Source organism: Mauremys mutica, chromosome 2 (genome assembly GCF_020497125.1).
Source record: "Mauremys mutica isolate MM-2020 ecotype Southern chromosome 2, ASM2049712v1, whole genome shotgun sequence".
Classification (NCBI taxonomy): domain Eukaryota; kingdom Metazoa; phylum Chordata; order Testudines; family Geoemydidae; genus Mauremys; species Mauremys mutica.
In genome coordinates this window covers 170,621,068-170,633,680 of record NC_059073.1, presented here as the reverse complement: position 1 = coordinate 170,633,680, position 12,613 = coordinate 170,621,068, and the positions used below count along the sequence as shown (strand labels likewise).

Genomic DNA, 12,613 nt, shown 5'->3' with positions numbered 1-12,613 from the left:
CTCTGAGAAATGTAGTTTATGAAAGACAATGTTTTCAACAGAGAATTCAAGAACCAGGGGAAAATGTTGAATGGCTGAAAACTGAGATTTTTGGAACTTGAAAACATGAAAATATCAGACAGAGGCTGGTTATTGGGTTAACACAGGCCTGCACAACTTGTAAAGTGACGAGGGCCATATTACTCCAAAGAAAACAGCTGAGGGCCATCCCCCCCCCCGGAAACAAACAAACCCTCCTTCCCTAGCCCCACCCCACCGAAACAGCGGTATTGAACCTTGGTAATACGTTATAGCGAGCCCCAAAGGTAGTATAATTAAGGTAAAAGAAAAATGTCTTTTTGCTAGAAGTAGAGTAAGATCTTCTCCCCACTTTGTAATCAATTGCCCTGTTGAATGAATGAGGTGTGACTGAGGAAGGCATGGAAGACAGGCACCTCCAGACAGCTGCAACCCTTGGAGAGGGGATGGGAGCCAGACCAGATCAGTAGAACAGGTCAGCCACGGACTTGTAGCTCGTCTCCTCAGCCCCCCTGTCCCCCGCTGCCCCTGACTGGCCCCCGCCACCCCATCCACCCTCCCCTTCCCTGATGGCCCCCTTGGGATCCTTGCCCCCATTCAACCCCCCTGTTCCCTGCCCTCTGACTGCCCCGACCCCTATCCATCTCCCCACCCCAACCACCCCCCTGAACTCCCCTGCCCCCAACCCCCCCCTCCGCTCCCTGCCCCCTTACCGCGCTGCCTGGAGGTGGCTGGCGGCGCTTCAGCAGCGCTGCTTGGCTGGAGCTGGGCCACGCTGCTGCCACGCAGCGCAGCACCTGGAGCACTGGGTCAGGCCAAGCTCGCAGCCACCCTGCTTCCCGCAAATCAGATGTTTGTGCGGGAAGCCTGGGAGGGCTGAGAAGCAAGCGGCGGCTTCACGCTCAGGCCCAGGGAGGTGGAGGCAGAGCAGAGGTGAGCTGGGGCAGGGAGCAGTTCCCCTGTGCCCCCCCCCGGGTTACCTGCTGCGGTGTGAGCGGCCCCACCCCACCCCAGCTCACCTTGGCTCTGTCTCCGCCTCGCTGGGCCTGAGCGCAAAGCTGCCACACCGCTTCTCTGCCCTCCCAGGCTTCCTGTGCGAACAGCTGATTTGCGGGAAGTGCGGGGGGGAGGGGGAGAAGCGGGGTGGAGAGTTCAAGGGGAGGAGGCGGAGCGGCTGTGAGCTGTCAGCTCACCTGCCCCCCAGCTCGCTTCCTCAGGCCCCCTCCCCTGCCACCGGCTCATCTGCCTCCCTGCCAGTGCCTGCCCGCTCGCCGCCTCAGGCCCCCTCCCTCACTTGCCGCTTGCCTACTCGCCCCCCGGGCTGCACAGTGAGCACACGCGGGCCGCATGCTGTGCAGGCTTGGGTTAACAGATACATTTTTTTCACAGCAGCTACTATTGAAGGCATACTTAACCCTATCCACAGCTATACAGAAAGCAAAGAGGCTGAACTATTCAAACAGCAGAACAAAAGGCAGGAGCAACTTGAAAAACCTGAAACTAGCTTAGAAGCTCTAAACAGCAGGATGGCTAAAAGTCATTATAAAACTCTGGGGTCTATCACTTGTGACTACACAAAACGTGCTTGGAGAGTGAAATTGAATATTTATGACAAGACTATCGATTTCTTGAAGTCATCTCAGAAGGGTCTTACAATTGCCTTAAATGCCTCCAAGAGCTAGAGTCACCTGCAGCAGCTCTGACTAGCTCTGGAGGTATTCTGAACTAGGCCAGTTCACCACAAAAACAACTTACAAAGACAAAAGCTTTGCATTCAGAATACATGTGATCAAAGACTAACAACCTTCTCAGCCACAGCATGGCAGCCATGATGGGCCTAGTAAGAAAGGTGGAAGAATTCAACAGAGTTGATGTTATTGGACATTTGAAAGGAGATCCTGTAAAAATTAGCTTAGCAGATTATGCTGAACCATACAAATTGGATGGTCAATGACGTTGGACAACTCCAGCTTCGTAAAGAAAAATAATTCAGGGCCCAGATCATATGTGATCAAGACTGACAGTGGAGAGTTCAAGAGAAACCATTGACAACTTCAGTTTGTTCCTCAGGAGGAATAATCAACAGAGCAGACTCTATAGATGGTGGATGCAGAATAAGAAGACTCAAGGATTCCAAACTGACCATAGGCAGTTGTTGCAACTAATGGACAGTCAGATGACTAAGCCATTATGCATTCAGGCCATGTAATTAGAAAACCAGTATGATTCAGAGACATTTAACAGACTGATACTTACTGAAGTTCAAAGATAGTGTGATAGTGTATATTTGTAAATGGTAGGAATGTAGAACTTTAAAGAGTGAGAGGTAATGGAATGCTAAACTGTATTATAGTGGTCAATCACATAAAAATGCCTTACTTAAACTAACCTTAGCATACTTGGCAGAGCATTAAAGAATCTTATAATGAACACATCTGATAAGTGTCTCTGAGACGTAATCTCTGTAGTCTGTCCATATCTGATACAGGTGCCTGATCTGCTAGTAGCAGCCATGCAACCTATTCTATACAAGAAGTATGTGACCCAGTATCCCTTTTCTGTGTATAATTTGTACCTTTTCTTTACCTATAATGGAGTAACTTCAGATGCAGGTACCTAGTTTTACACCAGCAGTACAACTTAAGGAGCAGATTTTGCAGGTGCAAACTGTTTTTTTAAATGTGGGGCTTTTGTGGTCATTGTCTGGATGTGATTAGTGACAGAGTGTGACTTTCACCATTAACCAAGGACACTTTAAAAAAAAAAGTTGGAGAAGTAAATTAGCCAGTAATTTTGTTAAAAATAATTACTAATCTTATTATGTAAACCGGTAAAGTAAAATCAGATACAGTAGAATTGTTATACTAAAGAAATAAAATCTAATCTGCTTGATTTTCAGAGCTTTTTATTGAAATCTATAATTGATTTTTCAGTGTAAAAAACATGCTCCGAAACACCAAAAAAATTCGGAAATTCCAAATTTCTGTACACCTTTCTCATGATTAACATATAACTTTGAGAGGGTGAGAACTCTGCAGTATGTATACAAATTTGGGAGGATTCCTAATCCCCAAACTCTGAGACAAGCAAGAGATGGGAATCCTGAGGGGGCAATTTTGTGGTCTTCAGCATCTTGAGCAGCCAGCTCTGACAACTCTTGGATTCATTTGTTGGTTTCAGAGAGAGTTGTGTACAGCTCTGATTGGCTGCAGGATAGTTATGTAATGTAAAATTGTTTGCAACAGGAATAAAAGCTTTAAGGCGGTTTCTGTGACTATGACCATTAAAGCATCATTGAGGCTTTTTGTGTAGTGCAACTTACTAGAGAAAATATAGTAAAGATATGAGTCAATTTTGTCTGTTTGCCTTTTTTTAACACTCTGTGATTTCAGTAATTATTAGAGAGCCCCAGGTGCTCATTTTTGGCAGTAAAATCTATATACTGAACGTGAAATATAACATTTTAAGTTTGGCTTTTGGTTACCCACAGGTTCATTATTTCAACACTCAACTTAAAAATCTGTTTAGTGTTCTGAATTATGAACGAACCGAAAACACCAGTCTCCTAGGCTCCTCAGTGTTTGGGAAAGATGATATATATAAAATATGGAGGAAGTTTGTTTCTGAAGTTCTTGAATCAAATGATAAAATACCTCGTTTCTACTATGTGAAGGTATGTTTCCGTTATTTTTTTTCTCCATTGTTCAAACTGATCTTGTTGAAATAATGAAGGCTTTTATTATTTTTTTAATATTATTTAGGACCACTTTTTTCTTTGAGCTGTCTCTTTAAAGGTAAGCTTTTCTACTAGCCATGAGCTGAGTGTACAATTGTTTTTCAGCAACATCTGATGTTCTTAATGCAGCACAGGGAGCTGCTTTCACTGGATTTTTCTGTTTCCATAATGCAGATTCTGTCCCAGTGAGTGGAGTGTTTCTTTTCTTTTCTAGAATATTTGAATCAGGTAGTAGTCAAACTATTATGGATCATGTATGTACTTGTTTAATAGCTTTTTAGCACTTTTTGTATAAGTTTATATGAGTAGGTGTGGGTGTGTTGGTTGGGATTTTATTTTCTTTAAAATGTAAGTTCAGGGCTTGGGAAGACTTGCCAGATGGATTTTGAGTCAGAACAGTATCTCTGTAAGCAAAATTACTCCTGGGGGGATCCTGTGCCAAAAAATTCAACATTTTGCAAAATTCTTTGTCAAAATAATGCAGTATAATCACACCAGTTTCAATTGTTTTGGTAATTTATTTAAACTACAATACAGAAAAATGTCACAATAACTATTCAGCATTTCCTAAAAACATGAAAGTTAAGTTACAAATACTTGGTAACTAATACCCTGCATTCCAGTTATAATCCTGGATTTTCATTTAAATTACGTTACAGAACACCAAACAAGGGGAAAAAAAAGTAGAATGTCATTTTAAATTGCTCAGACTTTCACACATGAAAGTCATACAGTTTTGCTAATCATTGTCCTGGACCTGGCAGGGTACTTTGGGAAGTGCTTGATTCTGATTGTCCTGACATTTTATTGACTGCTTGGTAAATGTTCTATTTGCCTTCAAAGTCTTTTTTTTTTTTAATGAGCAAATAGAATAAATCCTGAGTTGAAATCTAACCCCATTGTGCCACTTCGGCACAGGAAAAAAGTGAAAAAGAACATAAATCTTCCTAGCTGAGGATTCCATAAGAACATAAGAATATAAGTAACTATTCCCTTACTGTCATTTATAATAAGGCTCTTTTACATCACTCTGGCAATGTAGGGGCCTTAAAACTTTCACAGGTTTTATGCTCCTGGGGGAATTGACAGAGAATGGGAATAATTAACTAACAGTAGGAACATTAACAATGTTACTACTTAGACAGGCTGCTGTATTTCTGCCTCAGAGAATGAGAACAATTAACCATCAACAGCAACTTTAACAACGTTATTACACAGTCAGGCTGCTACAGTTATGCCTCAGAGAATGAGATGATTTAACTAACAGGCAGGCTGCTACATTTCTGCCTCTAGCCTGCCTCGTGCATAATAAAAAGCCCTACCCTTCCACGCCAGCAAGCTGCAGTAGCAAATGAGACGGACAGAGTCTCTCTTGTTGTCATGCACATACCCCCAGCCCTGCCTCCCAAATGGTGATCAACCATGCAGGCACGCATCCCCAGCCTCCCTCCCCGTCTCTGAGGCTGCTCCAGGCACGCTGGAACAGATGTGCTGCATGGGCTGCCGGGGAATTGGTGCCTGATGTACGGGGATGCCACCTGATGTACGGGGGTCCCACTTCATCCGCACGTGCCACCATCCTGGGCTTCCTCACCCTGTCCTTGCTGTGCCAGGCCTTCAAGCCTTCTCTAGCACACACACAGGTAGGAAAGGCCACACCCAGCTGCGACACAGACTGAAATCAGTTCTGTGTGGAAAGATTCAGCTCAAGGATTTATCCAGCACTCACGTGCACGACTCCTTTGGGGTGTAAACCTAAAATAATATTGTCTTGCGCTATATGGAAAGAACTGAACAATGCAAGCTCATAAAAATTGCCCCCTCCCTCAAGGTGGCGAGAGAGATGCACAGCTTTTTACCTCCTCTCTGTCACCCTGGATATGAATTTCACAAACCAGGTTTTGAAATGAACAAGAAATAAGTTTATTAACTACAAAAAGTAAATTTTAAGTGATTATAAGGGATAACAAACAGAACAAAGCAAATTACTGAGCAAATAAAACAAAACACGCAAACTAAGTTTAATACACTCAAGAAACAAAATGTAATTTCTCACCCTAAATGCTGTTTTAGGCAGGTTGCAGAGTTTCTGTAGCTTAGAGTTAGTTATTTCTCTTTACAGACTGGACACCTGTCTCAGCCTGGACTCAACCCTGCCTTTCCCTCCAGGTGTTTTTAGCAGTCTTCCTTCCTGGGCAGGCAATGGAGGAGAGTCAAGATTAACCCCCTCCCCAGCCTTAAAAAGGATTTACCTAAGGCAGGAATCCTTTGTTTGATCCCTATCCCCGTACGGTGGAAAAGTACCAGCAAGTTAAGATATTGTCCAGGGTCACCTGACCCTGCAGTGCCAATGCAGCATCCCAGGAAACTTCTCAGGAAGGAGTGAGATAAGCATTTTCAAAGTTCTATTGTTCTTCTTAATTCATCCAGGCTCTTTGCTCTATGGTGGGCATTTCCCAGGTGAAAACACAGTTGTAATTGTTACATAGTTAATATCCCTCACCCCATATACAGAAATGATACATGCATACAAATTGGATAAACACATTCAGCAAATCATAACCTTTTCAGTGATATCTCACATGACCCATCTTGCATAAACATATCTTAGTTATGCCATATTCATATCATAATAATATTTCTATGAGGAATATGGAGTGTAACGTCACAGTGTGTCCCCCACGGCAGATTTTTTTGTGTGTTTTTCTGCTCGGGGGGCACAGAAAAATACAAGCCATATGAATTCTGTGCGGAGTACAAAATGCTGATGTGAAAGATGACCTGGATGTGTGAAGGTTTCAGATGGGCGAAGTTCAGGAGCACCATTCTAGTGGGAAGCCCAGCCCGCTTAGCCTCAGCTTCTATACCTGACCCTACTTCAAAGGCTGCTTTTTTTTTTTTTTTTTGGTCTGCCTCTAACTAGTAAATCTTTTGGATAAAATTGGAGCCTTCCCCTTCTGCCTACCCTCCTTTTCCTTCTGGAGGTGCAACACCCAAGCTCACCCCATAGTCTCTTGGCTGCTACAAATGTAACCCAATGTGTGTGTTTGTCTCCTGCTATCACTCCCCTTATAATAACAGCTTAAATTCAGTTAAAGCTGATGGTTTGGGCGTCCCCACTTGTCTGAATAAGGGAATGGATTATTCAACAGAGAGAACACAGAGAGTCCAATTCAGTGACAAAAATGAAAGGCTAAACTGGCCCAACAGGCCTCCTCCAGCCTAATACATTCTGTGAAATTTTGTCCTTTTACCTTAGCTTTGTTCTTATGTGTACGAGAGTACTTACAGTAGCATAATATGGGATTGATTTTTTTTTCTATTTCAGGCTGATGTCACTGGGGCTTATGATGCTATTCCTCATGATAAACTTGTGGAAGTGGTCTCTCAAATCTTAGATCCCGAGAAAAGAACAGTTTACTGCATACGGCGCTATGCAGTGATCAAGATTACCATGAGTGGACAAATCAGAAAATACTATAGAAGACACGTATGACTAGTTAATTTCTTATTCTTGCTATTAACACTTTTCTGTATTGGGATATATCTGTTTAATCCTTTTTTAATTAACAAGCCTTAGCTGAATTATCTAGTCACCATATACATGGACATTCTTAAAAAAACAAAAAATAAAACACACAACCACACTTTATAGGGGAAACTTGCTGGAGGAGACAAGGCCCGTTCCCCCAAGCTTCCCAACAGCTATTTTTCTGTCTCCTTCCCCTGACCACCTGTGGAAGGCGAATAGTAAAGGAAAGTCTGAGTTACCTCTTTACTAGGTAGCTGCTGTTGCCCCTGCAGCCTGTCACAGTACGATGTAAGATTGTGGTAACAAAGGACTTATGCTGTGTTTTAAACAACTCTCCACTTTGTAATATGAAAACTGGGAGTTTCCATTGTTTTAATGACTGTTAAGTTAATGGGTTGGAATGTAGCACAACAGAATTAGGCCCACTGAATATAAGAATGGCCATGCTGGGTCATACCAATGGTCCACCTAGCTCAATATTCTTTCTTCCAACAGTGGCTGATGCTGTATGCTGCAGAGGGAATGAACAGAACAGGGCAATTACCAAGTGATCCATCACTTGTCATCTAGTCCCAGCTTCTGGCTGTGAGAGTGTTAGGGACACCCAGAGCACTGATGGAGCTGTCCTCCATGAATGTACTTAATTCTTTTTTGAACCCAGTAATACTTTTGGCCTTCACAACACCCCCTAGCAACAAGTTCCACGGGGTTGACTGTGCATTGTGTGAAGTACTTCCTTTTCTTTGCTTTAAACCTGTTGCCTACTAATTTGGGTGACCATTTTTTTGTGTTTTTGTTATTTGTGTGTATTTGTGTTATTTGAAGGGGTAAATAATACTTCCTTAATCGTTTTTTCCATCCCATTCATGCTTGTACAGACCTCAATCATATCCCTCCCGTTAGTCATTTCTTTTCCAAGCTGAACAGTCCCAGTCTTATTGATCTCTCCTCAGATGGAAGCTGTTCCATACCCCTAATCATTTTTGTTGCTGTTCTTTATACCTTTTCCAATTCTAATACATCTTTTTTTTTTGAGTTGTAGTATTCAAGGTGTGAATATACCATGGATTTATATAGTGGTATTATGATATTTTCTGTCTTATTATCTGTCCATTTTCTAATGGTTCCTCGCATTTTTAGCTTTTTTTTTTTTTTTTACTTCTCCTGCACATTGAGCAGATGTTTTCAGAGAACTATCCAACAAGAAGACTTAAAGATCTCTTTCTTCACTGCTAACAACTAATTTAGACCCCATCATTTTATATGTATAGTTGGGATTATGTTTTCCAATGTACATCACTTTGTATTTATCAGTATTGAATTTTATCTGCCATTTTATTGCTGTGACTCAGATTTGTGAGATCCTTTTGCAGTCAGCTTTGGACTAATTAGAGTAATTTTATATCATCTGCAGACTTGGCCACCTCACTGTTTACCCCTTTTTGCCAGATTGTTTATGAATAGGGTGAACAGCACTGGTCCCAGTATGGACCCTTGTGGGGACCCCGCTATTTACTTCTTTCCACTGTGAAAACTGACCATTTATTTCTACCCTTTTGCTTCTAATCTTTTAACCAGTTACTGATCCACAAGAGAACCTTCCCTCTTATCCCATGACTGCTTACTTTGCATAAGAGCCTTTGGTGAGGGACCTTGTCAAAGGTTTTCTGAAATTTCAAATACAATATATCGGCTGGATCACCCTTGTCCACAGGTTTGTTGACCCCCTCAAAGAATTCTAATAGATTGGTGAGTCATTTCCCTTTACAAAAACCATGTTGACTTTTCCCCAACAAATCATGTTCATCTATGTATCTGATAATTCTGTTCTTTACTATAGTTTCAACCAATTTGCCCGGTACTGATGTCAGGCTTACCAGCCTATAATTGCCAGGATTACCTCTGGAGCCATTTTTAAAAATTGGCATCACATTAGCTCTTCTCTGGTTACATAACAGAATTAGTAGTTCTGCAATTTCATATTTGAGTTCCTTCAGAACTCTTGCACGAATACCATCTGATCCTGGTGACTTATTACTGTTTAATTTATCAGTTTGTTCCAAATCTTCTCTGTTAACACCTTAGTCTTTTAATATTCCTCAAATTTGTCACCTAAAAAAAATGGGTCAGATTTGGGAATCTCCCTCATATCTTTCACAGTGAAGACCAATGCGAAGAATTTCTTTAGCTTCTCTGCAACGGCCTTGTCTTCCTTGAGTCCTACTTTAGAACCTCAGTTGTCTCATGGCCCCACTGACTGGCAGGTTTCCTGCTTCTCTTGTACTTAAAAAAAAAAATAAAAAAAAAATTGCTGTTCTTTTGCTAGTTGCTCTTCACAGGTTTTTTTAGCCTGCCTAATTGTACTTTTACACTTGACTTGCCAGAATTTATGCACCTTTCTGTTTTCTTCAATTGGATTTGATTTCCAATTTTCAAAGGATGCCTTTTTTGTTTCTAATCTCCTCTTTTACTCTGTTTAGCTATGATGGCTTTTTTTCTTTTGGTCCTTCACCATTTTTTTTTTAATTTGAGGTATACATTTAGTTTGAGCCACTATAATGGTGTTTTTAAAATATATCCATGCAGTTTTCAGGCATTTCACTCTTGTGCCTGTTCCATTTAATTTCCGTTTAACTAGCTTCCTTATCTTTTTGTAGTTTCCCCTTCTTGAAGTTAAATGCTACTGTGGTGGGTTTCTTTGGTATTTTCCCCACCTTGCAAGAACTCTTGATTATTGTTGTTAACTAAAACATCTTTTGCTGAATTTTATCATTTCTTTACTCTCGGTATACAGGTTTCTACTTTCAAGGATTTTATGTCTCATATGAGATTATTTGTATCCCATCTGCAAGAGAGTACATCGCTACAAAATGCCATAGTAGTTGAACAGGTAAGTGTTATGAGACATTTCTCTTCAAATGAGGAAGAAAATCAAATAAGTTAATTCTTAATTCATATATTAGAGCGGGAGCTGAATAGTGCCCCCTTTATTTAGTTTGCCTAACACTTTCTGATACAAGAGATTCTTATGACCTTTTCTTTGATCATTGCTTGCAGCAGGCCTTTGATATTTGGGAAGGGGCCTACTGAGTGCCTGTTCTCTCTCCCTGGAAATTCTGTTCGTTTGTTTTTGTTTCTCAGGGTAATTTTGGCAGTATGCAAATAAATAAATAAATAGTTTAAAAAACCTAAATATACAAGCATTTTAAGTCAAGCTGATGCTACTGCTAGAGCAACAGCAGTAATGCACACTGTCCTGCTGATGGGGGTGAGGAGCTGTCAGTGGCTGGGGCCGGATCTGTCAGCAGCTGGGGCAGGGCTGGAGCTAGAGCTGTTAGCTGCAAGGGTTGGAACTGTCCCCATCCCCCCAGTGGCTACGGCTGAGCTGTCCACACCAGTGACTGGTGCTGTCCCTCTCCTGCGGCCAGGGCCAGATCTGTGAGCAGCTGAGGCTGGAGCTGTCCTCCCACCCCCAGCGACTGGAGCTGGAGTTGAAGCTGTTTCCCGCCCCTACTCCGGCAGAGGCAGGAGCTGTCAATCCGCTGTGTGGTGGGGCTCAGGCTATCAGTCTCCCCTCCGCAGTCAGCCCTTTCCCTCGGTTCTTTTTAGTGAAAGTCTTGGACAGGTCACAGCCTTCCATGAATTTTTGTTCATTGCCCGTGACCTGTCCATGACTTTTACTAAAAATAACCGTGACAAAATAGCAGCAAAGAGTCTTGTGGCACCTTATAGACTAACAGACGTTTTGGAGCATGAGCTTTCGTGGGTGAATATCCACTTGGTCGTGACAAAATATTAACCCTATTTATGATGCATGATTTGCGGGGGAGGGGTGGGAAGAGCTCAGCTTGTACTTATACATAGTAGAATTTGTTTGTAGCTTTTTCCTCTAAAGCAAAACCAAACATAGGAAATTAAAATAACATTTTAGATTGCAGAATGAAGCACTCCATAATTTGGAAATTCCAGGTTTACAGTTGCCTACAGTTAACCTTAATTTTTTGTTTTGACACCCTGCCCCACCCTGCAGGGCACATGCACTATGATACAATCTTTAATTATGTGATTATATACTATTTTTTTGCATAGGACCCCTGCCTCATTCAGTACATAGGATGGACCTGTGGTGGGGCCAACTTAAGGTTTCTTGTGTAACCTTCAGTTGGAATTTCTTAATTTTTGAATACTTCAGCTTTGCCACCTAAATAATGTTCTTCTAACATAGTTTTGTTGTTGTATGTAATGTATACAATATTGTTTTAGTCAGCCATTTTAGTAAAATTTCCAGTGCAATATAGTGAAGTAGCAGTGACACCACAGTAGAGGTTGTGCCAGTTTCTTCATTTTAGTGGGGCTGATACAGTTACCTAAAACCTGTGTGTGTTTTGGAGTGAGAGAATTAATAATTGTCATTTGTGAACTTATCTGATTTTTCTTTTCCTTCAAAATATTGTAGAAAATTCTATTTGAGCTTAGTTATAGTTTTATTCCAAAAAACATTACAGGGCAACATTGTCTTTGGACCCCTTGTAAATTATAATAAAACCATATGAGACATGAAACTTATGTATGTAATTCTTTAATGTATATATAGTTTAGAGAAAAGTTTGTTAGAAGTTGTAACATGTTTTATGATCCCCTTTTATGGTTTTAAAAATTAACATTTTGGACACTGATAAGACATGTTAATAATGTCACAACCAAAAGAGTTCTAATAACACAAGTTATAATAAAATCTCTTTCTGCTGGAGTCATCAATCCAAAGGCAGAACGCTTAAGTTGACAGTGTATTAGAGGTACATGTTACCACAATAACTGAAGGCTTCAGAAGATGTAACTATAATACAGTAACTCCTCATTTAATGTTGTAGTTATGTTCCTGAAAAAAGCGACTTTAAGCAAAACAATGTTAAGCGAATCCAATTTCCCCATAAGAATTAATGTAAATGGGGAGGGGGGGGGTTAAGTTCCAGGGACATTTTTTTTCACCAGACAAAAGACTACACACACACACACACACACACACACACACACACACACACACACACACAGTATTAGTTTTAAACAAACAATTTAATACTGGTAAACAGCTATGATGATTTTGAAGCTTGGTTGAGGTGGTGAAGTCAGAGGGTGGCATATTTCCCAGGAAATGCCTTACTGCTAAATGATGAACTAGCAATTGGCTGAGCCCTCAAGGGTTAACTCGTTGTTAATGTAGCCTCACACTCTACAAGGCAGCAGGAATGGAGGGAGGGGAGACCACATGGCAGACAGAGACATACACCTTGTATGTGGGGGAGAGAGAGAGATGTGCATTACTCCTT

The 12,613-nt window shown here is 41.3% G+C and overlaps 1 protein-coding gene across 1 annotated transcript in view; it reads left to right on the top strand.

The window, feature by feature from the left end:
• TERT (telomerase reverse transcriptase) overlaps nt 1-12,613 on the top strand; it is a 121,010-nt gene that overhangs the window by 17,497 nt on the left and 90,900 nt on the right. Inside the window, exons 5-7 of the mRNA XM_045003381.1 lie at nt 3,509-3,691; nt 7,083-7,244; nt 10,081-10,176. Of these exons, the coding sequence (XP_044859316.1) occupies nt 3,509-3,691; nt 7,083-7,244; nt 10,081-10,176 (441 nt within the window). The remainder of the gene's footprint in view (nt 1-3,508; nt 3,692-7,082; nt 7,245-10,080; nt 10,177-12,613) is intronic.